Genomic DNA, 22,500 nt, shown 5'->3' with positions numbered 1-22,500 from the left:
TAAGACGGCCATGTTGGCGCCAAAACGATAGAAAAATGTAGCTCAAGTTTTGCATAATAATAGAGTCAAATGTGCTATTAGCTATTGTTCTTTTCACCAACGTGGCCGCCGTGACGTCACATGCACGATAGCCGCCATGTTGGTTTTCAAATTGTCATGCAAATTAGCCATGTGTTATGCTGGGGGGCAAACATTGGAAAAATGGCAAATTGCGGAAAATCAGCTCGTCGAAATATTGAAATAACATTTCTAAAAGTACATTTTAGAATCTAGAATTAAGTCCCATTTATAATAATTTATATCTTTGATTGCCTTTGACATTTTGACTTTCTACTTCGTTATCTGCTCATTTTTCACTAAAAAAACATCGAAGTAACTTGTGTAATCATTCTTTTTTACTACTTAGGTGAAAAACATTCAATGAACGTGAAAAAAATCATCCGTGTGGCTAAGATGTTCGTTAAAACCTCTCGAATTTATGTTGTTTGCCCCCTCAGAAGTGTGTGGCTAATTTGCATGATAATAGCAAATCCAACATGGCGGCCATCGTGAATAAGGTCTATTCCCAAAAGACTTTATCATTGTTGTTCTTTTCACCAACATGGCGGCCGTGACGTCACGTGCAATCAAAGAATATTGAAAACAAAAAAGTACCCGCACATACTTTGCAGCTGCCTCGTACTTTCCTTCTTCCATCAGAGATTTTAGGTAAGATCTTCCAATTTCCTAAAGGATAAAATAAATACTGAATCAGTGTTAACGCACACAACGTGAATTGTTCGGCCGAGAACAGACTAAAACATTTGCACAGACACTGGCATACGAGCTCTCCATTTTAGGGGAATGGGAATCACGATATAACACGCACGAGGGAGCGCCGTCGCACGTGATATCTCGAGAATCCACAATCACTCCCGAACCCTAGGATGAAGAACTTATTTGGAGGATTTATAATTCCTATAGACCGTACTCATAAATGGGGCCAAGAAATTATTCTTTTGTGTTTGTACTAGTTTTAGCCTCACTTTGGAGCAAAAATTCTTTTTAATTTTGTTCGTGCTCGCGAGGCTAGTGAGTTGATTAGCATAAAGTCAAAAAAATAATAATTACTTAGCTACCATTTATGAATACGGTCTATAGCTCGTCACTGTTCTATACACATATCCCTGCTGGACAACTGACAACAAAAGTCATACAAACAAGGAAAGGATTCTAAGATTACAAATGTTTCCCAGACATTGGGGAAGATACAGCAAACGAAAGGCGGCTAACAGCCGCTGTTTCGGGAAGAGCTCGCTCTCCTCCACCGAAGAACCTCTCTCGGTGAGCGACGAAGACCAGATTCGAGAGAGTGGTGGAAAATCGAGACTATGCAACCAAGAGAGAATGTATGGAACGACAAGGGTGACAAAAGTGTTCACAAATAAAATATGGGCTGTACCACTGAATATGTGGCAAGATTTCCGCACAGGTCCCTACTTCATTATGCATACACTCCTTTGTTTCAAGAAAACAATAGCGATAACAATAGACGTCCTTTGGGACTGTGGCGCTTTGTTCTTTCTTTTTAGAGGTTTTTTTCTAAGTCTATATGGACTTAAAAAAAGTCGGTCGAACTTCTGTCTGAAATACGGAAAATCGAACAGTTTTTCCTGCAATTTCGGCACTTTTCCTGCAATTTTTGCCCATTTTTCAGTTTTAGAATAGGTGCAAGAAGTGGAGTTTCAAGCAATCGTTGTAATAGGGTTCAGATTCGCAAACATAACAAACAAACCAAATAAAAGTACTGTCATAAGAAATTTAATGGCTACCTGCTCTTTTCATCGTGAAATTGTTCTTCCTGTCTGCTTAAAAATTCGCTGAGACACTGCAAAGTGTATATTTTCTTCCTTTCCTGTATTTAGGATCACGAACGGTGCATTTAGAGGGATTTTGCGATTTATCGCTCTTTGTAGAGATCGGCAATATGCTCAATGATACTTCGAAGTAAATAGCTTTGGTAGAGATCCATGGATGTTCCCCTACGAGGCATACTTCGTTTCACTCCCCATCATGTCTTTTCAATGCCCTGCTGTGGGCTCGTTTGTCTGGGTCGACGAAGTTTGGGCGATGGTTAACTGCGGTGAGATGATGTTAGCCCTTGTCTTGTAGGCAGTTGTAAACTTTCCGGCCACAGGTAGCTAGGGCTAATATTTTTTCAAGGAAAGTTTATGGTCAGAAAATTAATATGTGTTCTGGCGGATTGAAGGCTATCCATTGCAGTTTTTTCTTGAGCATCGCGAAACAGATCCATCTCCCGATGCGGCACTTTGTCTTTGCCAACTGACTGCGTTTTCACACAGGTTTTGGACACGGAAGACCAAAGTAAATTGTTTTCTTTGCACCACTCTATGCTCAACTCTGGAAAGGCTATAAAGCAGGGACAATTTCCAAATGATCAAATCTTCCGTTGCTGTGACCCTTTTACTTCGGTAGCCATCTTGATTATTACGAAGACATAAGTTTGCTTCAAAAAAAGGGATATATGAAACGATTTTAATTGCAATGAATTGGTGCATGAAAGTTTTCCATGAAAGATGCACCAATCAGACTTTAAGCGTGGTATACTCTTCCACGCAGTGAACTTATAAGTGTGCTGCACGCACGGGGCATGAAGGAAAAGCAGGGCACAGTTCACAGCAACACTGGAAAACCTAAAACTATCACAGGGACTAACCTTAAGCCTAAACAGTGCCTTTAGTCGTAATTAGGGTTACGGTTAGCATTATTAAAGGATTGGTTCTTTCAAGAGTAGTAAAACAGGGATCTCTTAATGGTAACCTACAAGTGTTAGTTCGATTGTAGGTGCTCGGCGCGGCACGTGTATATAATTACGTATCATTGTTATGTAAATAGTCAGCCAGAATTCAAAATAAATATCATTTTCAAGGTGTGAATTAGCAACTTGACACGTTAGCTCAGTGGTAAAGAACAGGGACAAGTAATCCAGAGGTTTACAGTGGGTCGGAGTTCAAGGCAAGCTGCGAGTGGCATATCATGGGATAAAATGGCAGCAAAAGCCGTGCGGAAGGGAAAGAAGGGAGAGAGGGAGGAAGAGAAAAAATGAGATCCGTTTTTATTCATCCCGTAAGTACAAATTACCCATGTATATATTCGGTTCTCTTGGGTATACGTATTGTTCTACAAAACAATAGCGCGAATGAATAATTAATTTATTCTGCATGCATACTGAAGTAGGGACCTGTACGGAAATCATTCCGAATATGTGCTGTAATGTGTTATAAGTGGGTTGAAAAATATTCAAATATGGTTCATAGTAAGCAAAACGTGGGCTTCTTGAAATTTCATATATATGTTGTTGAAGTGTCAAATATATAGGTTGAAATTATCGATTTCTTCGATCTTCGGAAAATCTTCGAAACACGTGACCGCGCGCGTGACGTGGAACAAGTAGAGGAAGCTTTTGCTATTTGGAATTGATCATGAACAATGCTTATCTCGATGACTTTTTCGGTGGGATTCTCCGCTATTATTTTCCAGTCTCCTCGGCTTATACACGACGCTGAATTGCGGTCATCCAGCGAATTCACTGAAGGGCTCGGAAATGCTCTTTACTTTTAAATTATCTTGTTAGTCGAGCGTGTTGTGCAACAAGTCCCCTTGATTTGGACTGACAGAACGATTTTTGCTCCCTTATTACAGAGCTGCGATCACTCTAAGAGACATATTCACGTAATATATCTGCAAATGATTCAAGAGAGGATCAACGAAAAGCATCCTGCTGTTGCATGGAAACTCTGAACCTGATCGCAGATTGTTGCTTGATCTGTCAGATGTGTTTGCTGCTTGATCTCACACCTCAGAATTCTGCGAAATATGATGGAGAGTCGTCCGCAGTCTATTGACTATACACTGTATATCTTCATCAAAACGATTTATAATTCCAGCAGAAAAATAATCTCCAGGGTGTTCGTGGAACCCACAATTGTGTTGCCGTGGGACACGCGCGCGGCTGCTTTTTACGAAGATTTTCCGAAGATCAAAGAAATGGACCTATATATTGGATGCCGCATGCTCGCTATGAATCATATTTGTGTAAGTTTCAACCCATTTATGACACATTACAGCACATATTAAGAGGTACAACCTATATTTCAAGTATACTTTTGAACACTTCTGTCACCCTTGCATGGTGTTCCATAAGAACGGACTCAAGGAGTGTTGTTATCGTTTTTCCTCGCAACTTCGTTTCCAGGGAACATGAGAGACCCTGGGAACGAGGTTGGTTGAATCCAAAGAGGCAAATTGTACATGCGCAAGTAAAAACCTCTTCATGCAGAAACCCTGGCAAATGCAAACTTGTAGTCAAAGTTCCTTTTCACAAAAATGATGTACGACCAAGTACTACGTTCGCCAACCTGATGATTGTGTCTCCTGACCTCCTTGCGGTTGTCTTCGGCGGCCTTCAGTGCGTCCTAAAAATACAATTAAACAAAACAAAAACAAAAATTGAACCCTACAAACGAAGGCATTATTAATTTGCGAAGGAGAGCAACAGATACAATACAGAGATTTAGCATCGCCTTTAAGACAGTTAAAGTTCGACTGAAATTTACGTTTGGTAAACTCAAGGAATTTTAACGGTTTACTTTAACTTTACTTTAACTTTAATTTATTCGCCACAATTCATGGAGTGGCAGGAGATAGGAACAGAACTTTTCGTCCCAATTGACACCTAACCCCTATATCCATAGATCAGACCACAACACCGGGAACTCCATGCCCTACTCTTCTCGAATAGTGAGTGGGTTCTTTAACGTCTCACAGATTTTATAGATACCCAAGGGTTGTGAGACGGGACCTCCGGCTTAGTCCTTATCCGAGAAGACTTGAAAGTCTAACCATTTGCAGATGGCGTTACAAGGGTAGCACTTTCTCCTCAGTTATTTTAAGACCCTGAGTGTTGGTCCGGCCGGACTTGAACTCACGACCTCCCACGTGACAGCCCGGTGCTCAACCAACTGAGCCACCGGTGCGCGGTTTGATTTTGGTTCATTTCTTGCCTGCAACCTACAGATATCGACAATTTTCTTTTCTGAAGAGAGAAAGAGCTGTAAGAACTAGAAGCATATCTGCGTGAAATCGGCCTTTCTCGATGTCCTGGATCATCAAATGAAAAACAAAGAAAGAGAAATAACACGTCGGCTAGATTATTACTTATTATTTAGGTTAGAGTGATGCCAATGATTGTCGTTATGTTCACTCGTAAAGTGAGCTGTCGAAAAGTTCACGGACCGACCCGTTCCAAAAAAGGTTGACATCTTTTTTGGTGAGGGTCAACCGCGATATTTTTGCTTACTTCCAACGGAGCCATTTTCGTTCAATGCCACGTATGCACGTTGGCTTAAACTTCGCGTATGCGTTATAAAGGTGCCCGCAAACGAGGAAACGATGTTACGGAAGCAAAATTTGCTACCTGAGCAAACGTTTCCTCGTTTGAGCGCTGAGGAGACATTTCGGGATACACTGTTTTCCCGTTTGCGAGGGCCTTAAAAGATGCATGAGCCATTGCACAGTAGACTACGAGCAGTCCAATAGAGGCAAGAGAAAAAAATGGTCGCGCGAAATCTCGATTCGAGGAGGAGCCAAGGATGCACTTCCTCTCGAATCCAGATTTCATCTTAGTTATTGTAATAACAAAATCTTGTTAACTTCTTTTGAAGATGATAAGCCCTTCTTTTAGGAAAAAAGAACAACAAGTAACAGTTTCTAACTATTTGCATTATTATTCAAGACAACAAAATGAAATGAACATAGCATTTGGCTAAATTTAACCGCAGAATGCTTAATGTCAAGTAACTGGTACTTTTGACACACTTTGTTATAGCTCAATGTAAGTTAGCTAGTGAACTCATGGATGAGTATCGGTTGGTCAGACAATCAGTTAAGGTTAGTCAAATAACAGTTACTGTAACTTTAGTCAGTCATTTCTTTTAGTCATGTTTGCAAGATCAGTTAGGGCAGTCCGCTTAAAGTGATTTCTCGTAAAGTTCACGGACCGACCCGTTCCGAAAAAGGTTGACATCCTTTTTAGAGAGTCTACCGCGATCTTTTTGCTTACTTTCAACGAAGCCATTTTCGTTCAATGCTGCAAATAGAGATCTCATAACTCATAACTGGCAATTCTCTAATCACATAAAGTGCCCAAAAGCCACTAGCCGGAGTCAAACCAGCTGGCCATTTAAAAGTGCAGACGGGAAGAAATTCAGTAAGTGGTTAGGACGGTTCTTCAACCCCGCGTCTCCCAGATCTCAAGGCAAGCGTCCTAACATCAGGGTAGCACCGCCTTCTTCGAGGCAATGGGAAGTTTAAAAAACCACGACAGCTACGGCGACTAAAACGTCACTTCAAAATAAAAGTATTTCATGATTATTCTATCTTGTTTACGTGGTATAATATGGACGAAGTACGTTATAACTGGATTTGAAGCAGAGAGAGAATAAAAGTTTATGGCTGTATGCCCGCGTTGTGGTCAAAACCTTAAAACTGGTCATTTCAATTGAAGTTGCTGTTAGCCAGGTGATCTGGTGACGTAATTTGGAGGACTGGGAAGAAAAATTTAAAACGCCGTATCCCACAACTGCGCGCGGCCTTAGGTGGTTTCCAAACTCCCTGCGGTATTGCCATCGTCAAAACTCAACAGATCATTACGTGTCTACCACATTTCCTGTTACTGAATAAACATTCAAGTAGACCCGACAAGATCTAACCTCGCCTCTGCCATGTTGAATTCGATAATAAGGCCGCGCGCGGTTGTGAGATACGGCGTTAAAATTTTTCTCCCCTGTCCCCCGAATTACGTCACCAGATCACCTGGGGACGAGCACGGGAAAGAAACGTAAAAAAGTGCGTGCCACACGAGCATTACTTTTTCTTCTTTCCACCAATAATATTACTGCTTTTTGGCGTTTTCATTGCCATAGCCGTCGTCATTTCTTAAAACTCCCTAATGATTGTAATGACAACGATAACAAGCTTTCAAAAAGTATGAAATCTTCTGTTTGCCTCAAATGCTTACCTCAAATTTGCCGTGGTCAATAAGCCATTTGATGTGATCATCTATGTTTCTAGGCTAAACAGCAAAGTTCTCTTGAGCATTGCAAACGATTTTTTACAGTCACACTTTAAATACATTAATGCGATGCACAAGCTAAAGACACCATTCTAAAGCCTTGATCAATAGCACTCACCAGTCTGCCCTGTAGGTATCAATTTTAGGGCAGAAAAAAGCAACAACGAAATTAGCCTGGGTAGCTGTCGGTATTGTAGGAGCGCGGAATAAAGTTTTGTGGCGGTTTCGTGGGCGCGCCGAATAAAGTTTCGCGAGCAGAATGGGGAGGAAAAATAAATTTCAGTCACAACAGGAAGGCAGAAAGCATTCGAAAAGAAGTGGCATAAAATAATTCAGTCGCTGTGACTGTCTGAGCGTTTTCCCTTTTCTTTCTCTCCTTTTTCCGCCTGGTTATTGTCATGTAATTTTGTTAACTAATCCGATCTGCCCCCCCAACCCTAAAAAATAAATACATAAATAACACAAAACGTGCCGGCTTCCAGAAACGCTGAAATTAATTTGATGGTTACGTAATAAACAGAACGTTACAAGGAAAAAAAAAAGAATAGGTAGGAGGACTTTACGCGGCTTGCCGCCAAAACTTTATTCTGCCAGCTACGCAGGCTACAACGAAATACTTTTGTCACGCACGAAATACTTTTGTCACGCAGGAGTGGAAGGTGCTGGGTTCAAATACAAGACAGACAGGAAGCCAAGAATTTTAAATAAATGAATCGACATAAACGAATCGAGGGTGTCACGTTTGCTTTGACAACAGCAGAGTGGTACATCTAGATCATTCTATCATTCTAAGAAGATAAGCCATCAACTCAGTTGGCGACATAATGATATTGTGATGACCTGCTTTTTTTGCAGGGTTGTCGGAAGAAGCACATTGCCGACAAAAGTTACAACCAACTTTGCTGTCTCGGCAGCTTACTCTACAACACGGATGGTTTTCTTGTGCTTCATCTCCAACTTCTCACGCATAGCTATCTACTGCAAAGCCTTATTACAACCCTGCTTTTTGGCTCGTTATTTCTGAGTTGGTCATTGCTAAGAGAGATAAGTTACTTCAAGCCACTAGAAAATCCACAATGAACATCTGCATTGACTAAACACTAGCAGATACCTAGGCTCAATAGGCCATTTCCGAATTCATGTCTGCCTCCTCTTCAAAGCGAGTCAAAGTGCAAAGTTTTTCTTTTATATGTAGATTCATATGCAAAGTAGAACTAATCACCATCACAAAAGCTTCGCACTTAGACTCGCTTTGAAGAGGAGGCAGACATGAACTCAGAAATGGCCTATCACAAGCTGCGGTTTCAGGAAATGAGCTCACAGTCGCTCTTGGGAAGAAGGCTAGCTGGACTTGAGTGAGTAGCAAAAGTTGAGCCTAGCAGATGCCAAGAAAACCCACTCAAGAATTAAAAACAAACCTTGGCCAGAACAAGGTCTTTGGGACTAACAATGTAAAACAAGTTCTCCTCTGCAACATTTTCTATAAAAAAAAAGATAGATTTGCAACATTTAGATAAACTTGAAGCCTTGTACTAAGACAATACGAACTTAATTGATAACGGTGTGCAGGAATAGCCCAGTGGTGAGAGTACTCTCCTCCCACCAATGTGGCCCGGGTTCGATGCCAGACTTGGCGTCATATGTGGGTTGAGTTTGTTGGTTCTCTTCTCTGCACCGAGAGGTTTTCTCTGGGCACTTTGGTTTCCCCTCTACTAAAAAAACCAAAATTTGACTTGAATTTGGGTTAATTGTTAATTTCAGTTTACAGTGTCCCCATATAGCTCTCCAGTGCTAGAACGACTACACACTTTCTGTTCCTTTCTTTTCCTTTCCTTCCTTTCCTCCCTACTGGAGCTTTTCAGGGCCGGTGAAACACAAATTATCAACGAAACGAAAGAACAGAACAACAAACTGTCAAGAATCCCAACTGGCTGGAGGCGAACCAGGGGTCAATTCAGTAAAAAAAGTTAAATGTGTAGTTTTTACTTGAGTAAATTACACGTGTTAGGTCCAACTTGTAAATTCATGAATTCAGTAAAAGATTTTTCGACACTGGAATTCACACATGTATCCCTGGTCATGATACATTGTAACGTACAACCGTAGCTTTACTATTGTGAGGTACATGTAACTTGGATATGCTCATTTTCGCGCACACATGTAAAAACAAGGGTTTGACCTGTACACAACAAGTGTAACTTTTTCATTGAATTGACCCCTGTTGGCTATTTACAAGTGCAGCCAGGAAATTGAACCAGGCACTACAAGGATCAAATTCAAGATCCCCGGATCTCAAGGCAAGCCATCTAACCACAGGGCTGCACTCCCTCCCATTTGTTGACACATTGTCCATCAACACCACAGTAAACTTTAAAGGCAGTGTCTAAGATTTTTCTCTAAATCAATAAAATGAGATAAACAAGGAACTACAGTCTCAACTAATAGTGATTTAATGAAGTTGGTTCACATTCTAATCAACTTAATATTATTTTCAAATTTGTTTCAAGCCAGATTATGCAGGTTCATTGTTTAGTTAAATGCACGCACAATTTAGATGCAAGCAATTACATAAATAATTATTAAAGTTACATGATAGAGTGTGACACTTACCAGTCAAGTGATTATTTATTACTTATTGTTATGGTTTAAATTAATAGAGTCAGACCTAAGCATTTAGCAATTGACCTTTTCATTGTGTGCATCCCATAAGCGCTTCCCAGTTACAAAAAACTCATACTTAACTGAAGCCTCATGTTAGATGATTACGCATTACAAAAAAAATTATCACTAATTGAAACAGATTGACTACATTAGTCACAGGAAAGCCATTTTTGAAACTTTGCATATTGGTGCTGGTGAGATAAACAAGTTTTAAAGTTTGGGTTTTTTGTGGCCGTTATTCTACATACCACGATGAAAGGCAGATGCAGCACTGTCCAGGTCATCATGAAGGAAGGCTGATATGCATGTGAACAATTATTTGATTATCAGTAGCTAGTATGTCTGGATTGAATTTATGCTGACTTCACTTTAGTTATTGTAATTACAAAATCTTGTTAACTTCTTTTGAAGGCGATAAGCCCTTCTTTTAGGAAAAAAAAAACAACAAGTAACAGTTTCTACCTATAAGTGCATTATTATTCAAGACAATAAAATGAAATGAACATAGTATTTGACTAAATTTAACGGCAGAGTGCTTAATGTCAAGTAACTGGTAACTGATTCTTTTTATACACAGTGATTGCTTTTAACAGACTTTTGAAGTAATGATAAGAAATTACTATGTTCATTATCCTATGGTAAAACTACGACGTTTCGAAGTCTCCATGACCTCATTATCAAGTAAAATGTAAAATGTTAAAACTGATGTAAAATTGTAGCTCAGAGATTATATACAAATAAAATGTGATAAACTTCATTGGAATAATGAGAGTTCATTGTTATTGGTGTTTAACGTGTCAATGAAAGCTCATTATTCCAATGAAGTTTATCACATTTTATTTGTATATAATCTCTGAGCTACAATTTTACATCAGTTTTAACATTTTACATTTTACTTGATAATGAGATCATGGAGACTTCGAAACGTCGTAGTTTTACCGTTAATTTTTATTATCATTATCCTATGGGACGTAAAATAACCCACACACTTGTCGCAAAGAGTAGGGCATGTATTTACTGGTCTTGTGGTCAGGCCTCATTTCATTCATTCATGGGTTGGGTGAGATCAATAATGGACTGATAGCGGCTATCAGGGCACTTCTGTATGTGCTGATGTCTCCGGTCTTACCCACAGATTGATTACTTGTAAAAAGTGCATTTGAATATGTTAATATGAAACGCGCAATATAAACTCATCACCGTTACCATAATAATATTACTATGCAGAAGTGACTGTAGTAAAAAGGTGTGACCTGACTGAATTGATAATACCATTATTTTATTATTATTATTATTTAATTTATTTATTATTATTATTTTTTTAAAGCCAAAAAGCTTCCTAAAAGGGAAGCAGGAAAGGCACAGTGGTTTGAGCACTCGCTTCCCGCCAATGTTGTCCAGGCTCTATTTGAATTGGTTGAGTTTGTTGGTTCTCTACTCTGCTCTGAGAGGTTTTCTCCAGGTATTTCGGTTTTCCCCTCTCCTCAAAAAGCAACCTTTGATTTAATGTAATTTCTAGGTACAGTGTACCCAATTACATGTAGTGCCCAGCAATAGAAGACTTGATACTCAATAAAGTTCATCATCATCATCATTATCATCATCAAAAGCCAAACAGAGCAACCTTATGCCTACCCAAATGATAATCATCACAGCGATATTGTTCAAAACCTCTGACGGACAGGGCATCTAAAGAGATCTCCTCAGGTTCATTTGGGCCACGTGGTGTTACAATCCTCAGCTGAGGTCTGTTTGCTACAACATGCTGACCTTTCTAATGAGTTGCAAGCATAAAAAAGAGAATTTAAAAATGGCTCAACATCCTGCATAAATGGAAAGTACTGGTATTAAAGTAGAGATGTACACTCCAAAATAAAATACTTGTATAAATGGGGGATGGGGAAAGATGAGAGGTGAGCAGTGTTTAAAATGACTCTTGGTCACCAAAACTTTGTCCCAATAATTGTTATTACCTAAGATTTTCAATGATTATATTTGCATACAAGCAAAAGCAACAGTTCAAAATGGGGGGTTTGAACACTGAAGACTTAATGACAAGCACAGGCAAGGCACCATAAGAAAAACAGGCATAGGAAATTCATAGTTAACAGATACTAGACATTGCTTCTGTGTATGACACAGAGCAACTTAAGCAATGGTTCTACACAGAAGGTAATAATCTGAACTCTGAACATCTTTGGCAGAGATCACTGATTGGACGTGATCAAAGAAGACAGAGGATAAGCACTACATTTAATTACATATATGTAGCTGTAAAGCCCTGCAATCAAAACGTCATTCTCCAATACTACCTTGCTTGTGCTAGCCTCAATGTTTGTCATATAAGAAAGGATCACCTGCGAAAAAAAGCAAGTTAAAGATGATGATCAATTGAATTTTAAAAACAAATCAGCAATCAAATCATACAAAGTAACATAATAATAAGGTGTTAAAAACATAAAATAAACACAGATTTACCAAGTCATTCTTCAGGTATGCAATTCCAGAAATGTAGTAATCGGTCTTAAACCTGGCAACTATAGAATAAGTGAAACATAATAAATACTTGATTGGCACTCAAGTAGAGTTACTGTAGTTCTTTAAAGCTGAACAACTAACCTATTTCCACAACAAGAGGCGGAAGATCAGTTTTCTGTGATAATATCAACCTCTCCTTCACAACACATATCTGAAGAAAAAATACTATCACTTGAAACAATGGCATCTTCATTTGATTGAGATAATGTGAAGTTATGTTTTAAGATACTGTATGTCTGTCATTCTTGCTTGACCTCCGTCGTGCACACCTTGGACCCTCGGAATGTGGAAACAAGCAGCATAACTTCGTTAACACAACCACAATCTTAACATTATCTTGTAACCAGACTGTCCCAAAGAGTCAAGTAAGGAATTGAATAGCATGGCACTTCATATGAAAATTGTAAAGGATGGCATCGGTTTCTGTCTGAAGTCAAATAGATGTACTGCAGGGTGGGGTTCATAGTGAAATGGGTGAACAAGAATTTATGGGATTGCAGGGACTAGGGTGGCATAGTAGGGAGAGCCATCCCCTTAAACAAATGTTGGCAGGACTCATATTATGCCAAAAGTTAGCTCACTTTTAGCTGCTTTGGATCCCCACCAAAATCAGTGAGTGCTTTATTCCACCTAAGAGGGCAGTATGAGAGAATACACAAAGGAATAACATTTAACAAAATTATGTCTCTTTGATGTAACAAAGTGATCTTCTTTTTAACTGACAAAATGGAAACACAAGAGGACTGGTCAGCCAGCATTACCTGAACCACGTCTGCCCAACCAATCAGAAGGGTTATGTCATCTCTCCAACATAAGCAGCATCGATAGAGTTCTGGTCTGTAACTAAATAAAAGGCAGCAGATAATGTTTCAGTGTTGCGATTTGCTACTCAACTTCTTTTTTGTTGCCAGCTGTAAGACAATATCACTATAGAAGTTATTAAAAGGAAAGACATCTTTGTTGTCGGTCCACCTACTTTCCAGGTTCTCTTTTGATGTGTGTTATTACTCGCTGAGAATTCATGTCAAACATTTTAACTTCCTAAAATGGAAACCACAAAAATAATCACTTGACGAATTTCAAAGATCTGCATACTTTTTACCAGTAGAACTAAAGTGTAGTCACTAGCTTTCTGGAACTTGCTGGAAAAGTGAAGAAGAACTTGACTAAAATGTTTGATGTCCTATAACATGTGACTTTTAGAAGAGCATACAGTCAGTACAAGGCTTGACTGTGGCCATACAGTCATTCTTTTATCCTGGGATCCAACAGGTGAGTCCAAGTATAAACATTATGTAAACATTATGCAGACAATACCACAATCTCAGAAACAATAGAGATGATGACAAAGGGGCATTCAGCTCATGGTCTATGATATGGTTAAGAAATCTAGCAGAAATGGGTTTCAGAGAAAATAAATGCAAGGATTTACAAAAAAGGTTTTGCAAAGATCCAACTGGCTTTGCTCCTATGAGTGAACAGAAGATCACTAGAACTAGAGACTAGCATGAAAGTACATGTACTACACGTAGGACTAAACATTAGTTGCAACTGGAAATGGAAAGTCATCAAGAACATTTGCTAGAACCATTTGCAGAATGAACAGATTTAAGAAAAGGTTTGTGGATAGCTAAGTTCTTGGAGATAATACCAGTTATAATACAGCTGTAACTATCTACAGGTGCAGATGTGTATACAGGTTTTCTATTTTTATAACAATATTTGTAAATCTCAACTCAAACTTCTGGATGCAAGTATTGAGATAAATAAAGTATCTAAAAGTTTAAGGCAAACCAGCCTTCTTTGCCTACCAGCATGCAGGGTGGAGGTCTAGGCTTCTTATACTGCATGCATGAGATACAAGAAGAGATGCCTTCCAATCAGAAACTGTGGCTTCCTGTATCTCATGCATAAAGTATAACACACCTGCAAAAACAGTAAATGTTATTACCTCCTATGAACAAGGCTATTTCCAAAACTGTCCTAATGCTCATTCTGGGTTTTACAAAGGTCCTCAATGACTTCAACAAGTGCACTAGCTCTGAGATGTAGATAATCCATTTTTACTCACATGCTGTACAATTATAATTATTATTAATGTTTAGTCATAGTACCCAGTACTTTGTCACTAGTCACTAGTTTTAGTCGAAAGCAAAGGACAAAGATAAGAGGGATTATGACGAATAAGATTTTCAAGGACATCAATACCCTCCTTACAGAATTATCAGCCCATGCTATGAAAGTTGATCTCCATTTAATTGTTCTGATGCTTCCTTCTCCTTCATGTAAGACAGTGGCCTTGTTCCTGAACCAACCTCTTTCTGTCAGAATCAGCTGTTGACAAGCACAAAATAGTTTTAAGCTAAAATACTATTAATACCATTAATCCATCAAATTATTACTGAAATCATCAGTTAGACAATTGTGTCACTCATAATGTACTTTAGAAGCTCAAGTGAAGAAGTTAAGAAGTTAACAATATTAGTGTATCTAATAGACAGTAATGCCGCCATACATTTTGTTGATAGTGGAGCTCCCGCGGCGTGAAGGGCCGCCAAATGGAGCACCATACTCATAGGAACCCATGACTTGCTTTTCTCATTGTAATCATGGCTCGCGGTATTGCTTGTGGGGCGTACACAACGAAGTTGCCCAATAATTTAATAATATCCTAATAATAATAACAACAATATGGCAGCCGTTTACAGCGTACATCTTTCATAGTGGAAATCCATGATATGGTCAATTGACACCTGTCAAAACAAGGTATCTGCTGATCAGTATCACATGACCACATTGTGGGCTCAAGTTTAGAGCTCAAGAGTTCAGCTGTTTTTTAAAAGTTGACCACTGACAAGGTACTGGTTTTCGGTTGGATCACAGGCTTAAGCCAGGGAAACTTCTTGTAATCAAGACACCTAAACAGGGCTTCATTTTTTGCACGCTTTCTGTGGCTCAATGCGGTTACAGGGCCATACTACGTCAACTAAACCTCTTAACAGTTAACAGTTTTTTGTGTTCAGGTGAAAAACGGTTTGGAAAATATTTTTTCCCTTCATTTTTCGCCAGTTTCAATCCAAAAAGATGGTTCCAAATATTTGATTTCCGGTTGGAAGTTTATTTGGCACTCTCATTTTTTAAAATGCATGACTGTGATGGTATTTGCTAGCCTTATCTACTCAGTATGGCAGTACACTGTTCTTGTAAACTTCCTATCTTAGGGGTTATTTATTATTTTTTCACCTAGCTCTTCTTATTTTAACTCCTTTTAGATTGGTTTGTTTGGTTTTCTTTACATGATTGTTTTTCATCAAGGCTAAACCAAAAAAATTCAAAAACGTTTTATCCCGTAAATTCAAAATAACCTGGGAGCTCCACTTTTAGGCTCGGCTAAGTCTATATATTAGTGACAACATACAAACCTTTGTTCCCCCAGTGACATACATCTTTGTTCTTTTCTTGGAAAAATCAGGATCTAAAGCAACTGACTGTGACAATGAGAATTGGATATTAGGTGGTTAATACTCAGAGAATGCAAAATTCAAGCTGCTCTTAGGGTAAATAAAGATACTTGACATAAATAATAGGCCATTTGAGGAGTTGAAGTGCGGGGTTTTTTTTTGTGAAAGTCAAGCTACATCCTACTTGCAATGAGATGTAACAAGACTTTTATTCAACAAACCGAAGCAACACTACATCAAATTAAACATGGCGGTTGCCTATGAAGCATTATCACTGCTGACCATAACAGGTAACCCAACATACAAAATAATAAAACTTTGTCCATACTATAGCACACTGTTTATGTTATGGAGAGCAGGGGTGGCGCGGTGGTGATATCACTCGCCTCCCACCACTGTGGCCTAGGTTAGATTCCTGGTCCCTTGTTCCACAAGGTTTTTCTCCAGGTATTCCTGTTTTCCCCTTTCCAGAAAAAAACCAACACTGCCAAATTCCAATTCGACCCAAAATGCACAGACACATGTTTAACGAGCTCCTGAGTGCTCTTTAGGTGTTCAGTGGGTAAGTAACTTCCATTTCCATTTTCATTTCCATTTCACTACATTATTGGGATACATCACTTCAGATAAGTTGGTTGGCTTTTCTTTTCATGGAAAGAAGACCTTTTACTTTTCATTTATGTTACCATAATAATAATTATTATTAAATTAAATTATTAGTATTTTATATACAGAAGACCACAATTTCTTAGAATTTGGATAAAACAATACATACACATGCATTAACCCATTATAATGGTACTGTATATCACATACAATATAAGAAATTCTTGAGAGATTCAGTACCCATGGTATTAACATTACCCACTCATACTATATCAATACCTATAACAAAACAAAAACAAAAAAATCTGCAACACTTACTTTAACTGGAGAATCAAAATTAGCCTGGACATTATTCTCTGAACTGTAAAGGCCATTGATTACAACCTTGATGATGAGAGAACAAAATGATACTGTATAACTTGAGTGTTGTATCTCAAAACTAATTCAAATATTCTTGTTTCTTTAACCATTCATACATAGATACATTCTTTATTGACTTTCCCACAAGGGCTTTTCTTTTTGGTGTAGTGCTGAGAGCACTCACCTCACCCCGGTTCAATGCCCAGACTTGGCGACACTTATGGGTTGAGTTTCTTGGTTCTCTACTCTGCCCCAAGAGGTTAAATTTCTCCTGGACAGGTACTCCCGCTTTCATCTCTCCTCCAAAACCAACAATTTATTAATTTTGATTTGCATTAATTTGTTGATTTCAGGTTACAGTGTGCTCCAGTGTTAGAAGACTAGACACTTAAATTAAATTCCTTTCCATTACCCCATTGACTCCTGATGTACAGCATAATTATTATAGTGACAGAGCACTATGGTGATGTACACAAATTTGGTATTCATTGAATGAATAAAACTCATCCTTACTAGCATCAGAAACCCACAAGGGTTGAAACGTGTAACAGCCCTTTGTGTGCTGGGAAACAAGCTTCTGAATATTCAATTAATTTTGCTAAGTATTTATTTGGAACAACAAGAGAGAAACATTCAACCAATCAGTTCACAAGAAAACCGTGATGCAATACCACCAATGTTCTCGTGCGAAATTAACTGGAGCGAGGTGTTTCCAAATATGGTACTTAGCACTGAATATTCGGAAGCTGTAAACGCGCATCACACGTTTCAACCCTTATGGCTTTCTGCTAGCAAACATTAAGATTTTAGCAACAAAAAGAACTTGGTAATGTCACATTAAGTTCCTAGAATGACTGTTCATGACAATGACTAACATTTTGCTGACTAATATCTTCATACACCGCTTTTTAGGTTGTCTATACTGCTTTCAAAATGTTCAACAAAGCCCTCTGCACCTGGACAATATTGCTATTTCAAGTTATAATATCATTCCCTTCTATCATTAAAACTGTACACAGATTAATCTAAGAGTTGGGTTTTGAGCAAGATTTACATGTTCACTTGATAATTTTACTAAACAAATGGATTGAGATGATGGAACAGTGCAATTTAAACATACCCGACCATCATCTGAACAACTGGCTACATAATCTCCACTTTGATCGATACTGATTTGATTTATGGCTGTGGTATGCTGGAGAAAAAAGTAAAAAGGTAGGTAGGTGAAGTCTCTGTGACGAGCCTAGAAAGGCCCATCAGCATTCAGGGCGGCGCTTATCTCCGGTTTCCCTAGCATGAAGCGACTAGGAGTATTTCTACTCCCCCCTGGATGGGATGTTAGTTCATCGCAGGGTTACCCCCCAGCATTTTCGTTGGTACCCATTTATACACCTGGGTGGAGAGAGGCACCGTGAGAGTAAAGTGTCTTGCCCAAGAACACAACACAATGTCCCCGGCCAGGACCCGAACCCGAACCCGAACCCGAACCCAGACCACTCGATCCGAAGTCAAGCACTCTAACCATGAGGCCACCATGCCTCCCAGAAAAAAGTAATTAAAGTAAAATACACATTAAATAATAATTATTTTATGAACAAGGGCATGTAATGGTTACTTACATGTACAGCTGTAAGCCTTGCACACAGGCTACAATAGGCCATAGATTTTTACACAGAACATAATAGTAGTTGCAATTTTTGTGAATTCAGCATCACACTTGATTCACAGATCACAAAGACAGCAAGAGCACATTAGGCCCTTCCTTGTGGTATGTTACTCTTGTGATGCTTTGTAACTACATTACACTTGTTTGTAACCATCGCAATCTAAATCCCAATCATGCTTGCCTAAGAGTGAAATATACTTGTTCTGGACTACAAAAAGGGGTTTTCTCAAGCCCATTGGCTTTATACACATTCATCACATAAACACATAGTCCATGTTACTCACTGATGGGTATTGTTTACTGCTGATAGGATTTCCTTCATGATCAAGGATGTGGACGACTCCATAGTGTGTTCCTAAAGCAAGAAACTGAAGACAGCACAAGACCCTTTAAAGCAAATTCTGTCATTTTGAAGATGGGGCATTACAGAAAGGGAACTGCAGTGTTTGTACAAGGATTCCAGTGGAAAATAACTCCTCTGAAATCTGTACAAACTTTGAATGGCAAAGGTACATGAAGTATTAATAGCTCCCAGCATAATGTTTTGTCTAAAGCTGAGGGACAGCAATTACCGATATATTACTGAATACTGTACAGCCCATCAGAGAGAAGATAATTTTTGTAGGTCATTTTAATACCCAGGTTGAAAAGGTGTCCAGAGTGAGTTCATTATAATCAAATCTGATCTGAATTCAGGAACCAGAGTTGATAATATAGTATACAGTTGGCAACTATGCTGTGAAATCTATCAATATAAAGATTCTAAAAGGTTAAGTCTGCTACGAGCCTAGAAGGCCCACCAGGCCGGCGCTTATCTCCGGTTTCTGTAGCATGAAGCGACTGGGAGTATTTCTACTCCCCCCTGGATGGGATGCTAGTCCATCGCAGGGTTACCCCCAGCACTATTCACTGGTACCCATTTATACACCTGGGTGGAGAGAGGCACCGTGAGAATAAAGTGTCTTGCCCAAGAACACAACACAATGTCCCAAGCCAGGACCCGAACCCGGACCACTCGATCTGGAGTTGAGCAAACTAACCATGAGGCCACCGCGCCTCCCGCAATAAAAAGCTTCTGGTCAGGATTAATTACAGCATATACTTAATTTTACTTGATACTATTCAGTTGATGAGAAACTTATCAACAATATATCATCACAAAAAAAAATTTCAAGCTACTGTATATAATGGCTTGATTTGGATTGATTTACAATATTACTCACTAATACCAAATTCAGACTGAGCGCTAAAAGAAGCATCAGCTTAATATACAGCTAGTACCTTGGTATGTACAGCCATACAACTGGCACATTCTTCTCCATTAAGAATGATATTCATAGCATTTCCTATTCTTTCATATTTTAACTTGGGTTCAACTTCTTCTCCGTCATCTTCTTCAGATCCTTCTTCTTCTTCTTCCCCTTCATCATCCTCCCCCTCCTCCTCAGTTTTATCATCTTTGTTTTCCTTAATAAGAGACATGGTGACCAAAATAAATATTCTAGAAGAGCATGTGGGTCCGTACTGCCACGACCTCGGGCCAATATTCCCCAGTACGGCCCTCGCGCTCGGTTAGTAAGAAGTTAGTCATCTCATTGTCCATAAACAATCATGTAAATGTCATTATATTGACTCAAAACATGTGGGGCAACAAATATATCATCCACTTGCAAACACATTGTAGTGTATGTGACGTACATGTTCAGTATAAGCGCCAAGTGTACTATGGGTAGGAGAACATGGAACATTAAATGAGCAGTTCATCTTGTGGTTCGATCTCAAGTGATTAATTAACCCATTGACTCCCAGGGGTTCAACAGTGACGAGTAAAATCGTCTGACATTAGACAGAGTAAAATACTAAGTCTGGCCGGTTTAGGCCGGTTTGAGGTTAGGGTTAGGGGTTAGGGGTTACCCAGGGGTTAAGTTGATATGGTACATTTACCAATGGCTGTATTGAATTTCTCTTTGCAGTAGTCAATTGAACGCCTGCGGGGGCATTCACTTCATGCTCATTCTGTTTTGGTCCCTCAATAAACGATGACAATAAACGGGGACTACACCAGGAGTCAGAGTCCTCACATCCTGTACCATGGAATTACGCTAGTACATGATGATTGACATTGAATATGTGTCAGTGCTCTACCAAGCATATTACCTATGTAATACTCATGGATCATAAGTGCTTTTCTCAGGGACTATATCATAATATTATTCAGGGTTGTTATGCACCGGCTGCCGGCGAAATTCGCTGGCCGAGTCTGAGGCAATTGCCGGCTGGCGATCATCGTGGGATCATTGTGCTGTATGAAAAGGGAAACAAACGATTCTGAGGTGAATCACTTGCTATCATTTGATATTGAATATATTGTCACACTGAAAAGATTTGAATAAAATATTTTCCGACTACCTCAAGTTTTGGTAGCTCAGTCTATGAGAAGTAAACTTATTCAAATGAAATATTGTTTCAAGCGCTTGTTTCCCGTCTTCTCTTTCTCTATTTTCATTTGCCATTTGTTTTCGTGAGGCTAGGTAGCCCCGCATTCGAGGTGTTGTTAAAGATTGAGAACGAGATGTCATAACCAGGTCTCCAGTACAAGTGGGAGGAAGATTCCCTTTCTTTATTCGACCAAAGGTCATTAAAGATAATTATTTTGTATAAAAGAGTCTTGTTGCTTTTGTATCTCAGAGGCCTCAGATTGCACCAGAGGGTACCAAATCAAATTCAAAATTTCCCAGGGGAGAGCCCCCGCACCTTTTATCAGCCAGCTCACCTAACTTTTCAACTGGCATTCATTTTCCTTAGCTACGACCTTGATTATTATCAATAGCAGTATCCCAATGAAATCTTTGTCCTTTGCACTTCATTGTCAACTTGAACTGAACTATGAAAATACCTAGTGCATTGAGAAGGCTTTACGGATATTGACAACAATCTTTGTCAACCTCTGGTACACTCGGAGATGTTTGTGTGGAACATTAGGAGGTGGAGGAGTTCACTCTTCACTTTTGACCCCAGGGAACGAGGACCTCACCAACTTCCAATATCATAAAAGATAAAAGTGAATGCCCCGCTCATGCCCGAGGGGAGGGGAGGGGAGGGGGGGGGGAGGTGGTCCGAGGTTTTCAAATGCATGGTGAATTAGACTTACCCCAACATTGAATAAGTAATTTACCGAGTATTGCATGACTACTGTGGCAGGTATTTGATGTTGAGTGGACATGCATTCTACGAAGATCTTGCAAAACTAGTGGCTCTGAACAGCAATAAAATCCTATGAGGTCTAGGGCTCCATAGAGAGTTGGACCACCGTTGCATCCGAATGAAAATCCCACTCCCAAGTTACTAAGCCCAATCACCTCCCACTTAAAACTAGGTTTTCCATTGTCCAGAAATCTTAAATAAATGATGAACTTCAAAATACCGCGTAAGCTGCTGCAGACTTCATGTTTTTTTAGGGATTAATAATTATTCCTTGGTTTCTTATTTTCCTGCTTGCTCTGCTCAGCTCAGCTGTCGAACCACTTCTACACATACTTCATGTGCAGCCACCATATAGAGTCGCAAAATTGCACGTGGATGTTTTGAAAATGGCGGTTGCTCATGACGAGATGAGCGCTCTTCCCAGTTTGAAGAATTTGACCTCCAGAAGCTTTGGAACACTCTCTAGTGAACAGCATAAGGTAGAGTTTTATATGCAGAACCATGCTTTGGTTCCAAGGTACAAATGAAAATACCGAAGCAAGTCCAGTAAAGACAAATTTTTCTCCATATTCTGCACTGAGTGACAAATTAAAAGCTTACTGTACACAAGTAAAATAACTTGGCTAAATTTATTTTACGCATGAAAATCACAAAAATCGAAAAATCTAATGAGCTTGTTAAATTGTCGAATACCCTGACATTTATCCGCATGACAGTGAACTATAAATATTATTTAATACGTCTTTTGCATTCTGGTTAATCGGTTATTGCACTGAGTTAATCATTGATGATATTTGCGAATACAGTAAAACCCCGCGCGTAAAGAACCTTTCATTTTAACAGGTTCTTACATAAATGGTAATTAACAGAAA

The 22,500-nt window shown here is 39.1% G+C and overlaps 2 protein-coding genes across 3 annotated transcripts in view; one reads left to right on the top strand and one right to left on the bottom strand.

The window, feature by feature from the left end:
• LOC138044787 (vacuolar protein sorting-associated protein 41 homolog) overlaps nt 1-21,970 on the bottom strand; it is a 42,674-nt gene extending 20,704 nt beyond the window's left edge. The window contains exons 1-18 of one of the 2 annotated variants that reach the window (XM_068891210.1): nt 21,849-21,953; nt 19,706-19,891; nt 18,709-18,792; nt 17,879-17,953; nt 16,717-16,782; nt 15,754-15,819; nt 14,549-14,665; nt 13,308-13,372; nt 13,093-13,174; nt 12,413-12,482; nt 12,272-12,330; nt 12,106-12,150; nt 11,429-11,567; nt 10,042-10,089; nt 8,551-8,612; nt 7,079-7,132; nt 4,419-4,475; nt 665-726 (exon numbers count right to left, since the gene is read on the bottom strand). In XM_068891210.1, coding sequence (XP_068747311.1) covers nt 665-726; nt 4,419-4,475; nt 7,079-7,132; nt 8,551-8,612; nt 10,042-10,089; nt 11,429-11,567; nt 12,106-12,150; nt 12,272-12,330; nt 12,413-12,482; nt 13,093-13,174; nt 13,308-13,372; nt 14,549-14,665; nt 15,754-15,819; nt 16,717-16,782; nt 17,879-17,953; nt 18,709-18,792; nt 19,706-19,891; nt 21,849-21,872 — 1,361 coding nt within the window. In that variant the 5' untranslated portion in view covers nt 21,873-21,953. Of the gene's footprint in view, nt 1-664; nt 727-4,418; nt 4,476-7,078; nt 7,133-8,550; nt 8,613-10,041; nt 10,090-11,428; nt 11,568-12,105; nt 12,151-12,271; nt 12,331-12,412; nt 12,483-13,092; nt 13,175-13,307; nt 13,373-14,548; nt 14,666-15,753; nt 15,820-16,716; nt 16,783-17,878; nt 17,954-18,708; nt 18,793-19,705; nt 19,892-21,848 lie in introns of both variants that reach the window. The other variant, XM_068891215.1, reaches the window with a different exon arrangement.
• Nucleotides 21,971-22,001: 31 nt separating this feature from the next.
• LOC138044754 (DNA-directed RNA polymerase I subunit RPA2-like) overlaps nt 22,002-22,500 on the top strand; it is a 41,949-nt gene continuing 41,450 nt past the window's right edge. Inside the window, exon 1 of the mRNA XM_068891179.1 lies at nt 22,002-22,107. Coding sequence (XP_068747280.1) covers nt 22,015-22,107 — 93 coding nt within the window. The 5' untranslated portion in view covers nt 22,002-22,014. The remainder of the gene's footprint in view (nt 22,108-22,500) is intronic.

The sequence above is a fragment of the Montipora capricornis genome, chromosome 1 (assembly GCF_036669925.1).
Source record: "Montipora capricornis isolate CH-2021 chromosome 1, ASM3666992v2, whole genome shotgun sequence".
Classification (NCBI taxonomy): domain Eukaryota; kingdom Metazoa; phylum Cnidaria; class Anthozoa; order Scleractinia; family Acroporidae; genus Montipora; species Montipora capricornis.
The sequence above is the reverse complement of the archived record's forward strand: the minus strand, read 5'-3'. Positions and strand labels throughout refer to the sequence as shown.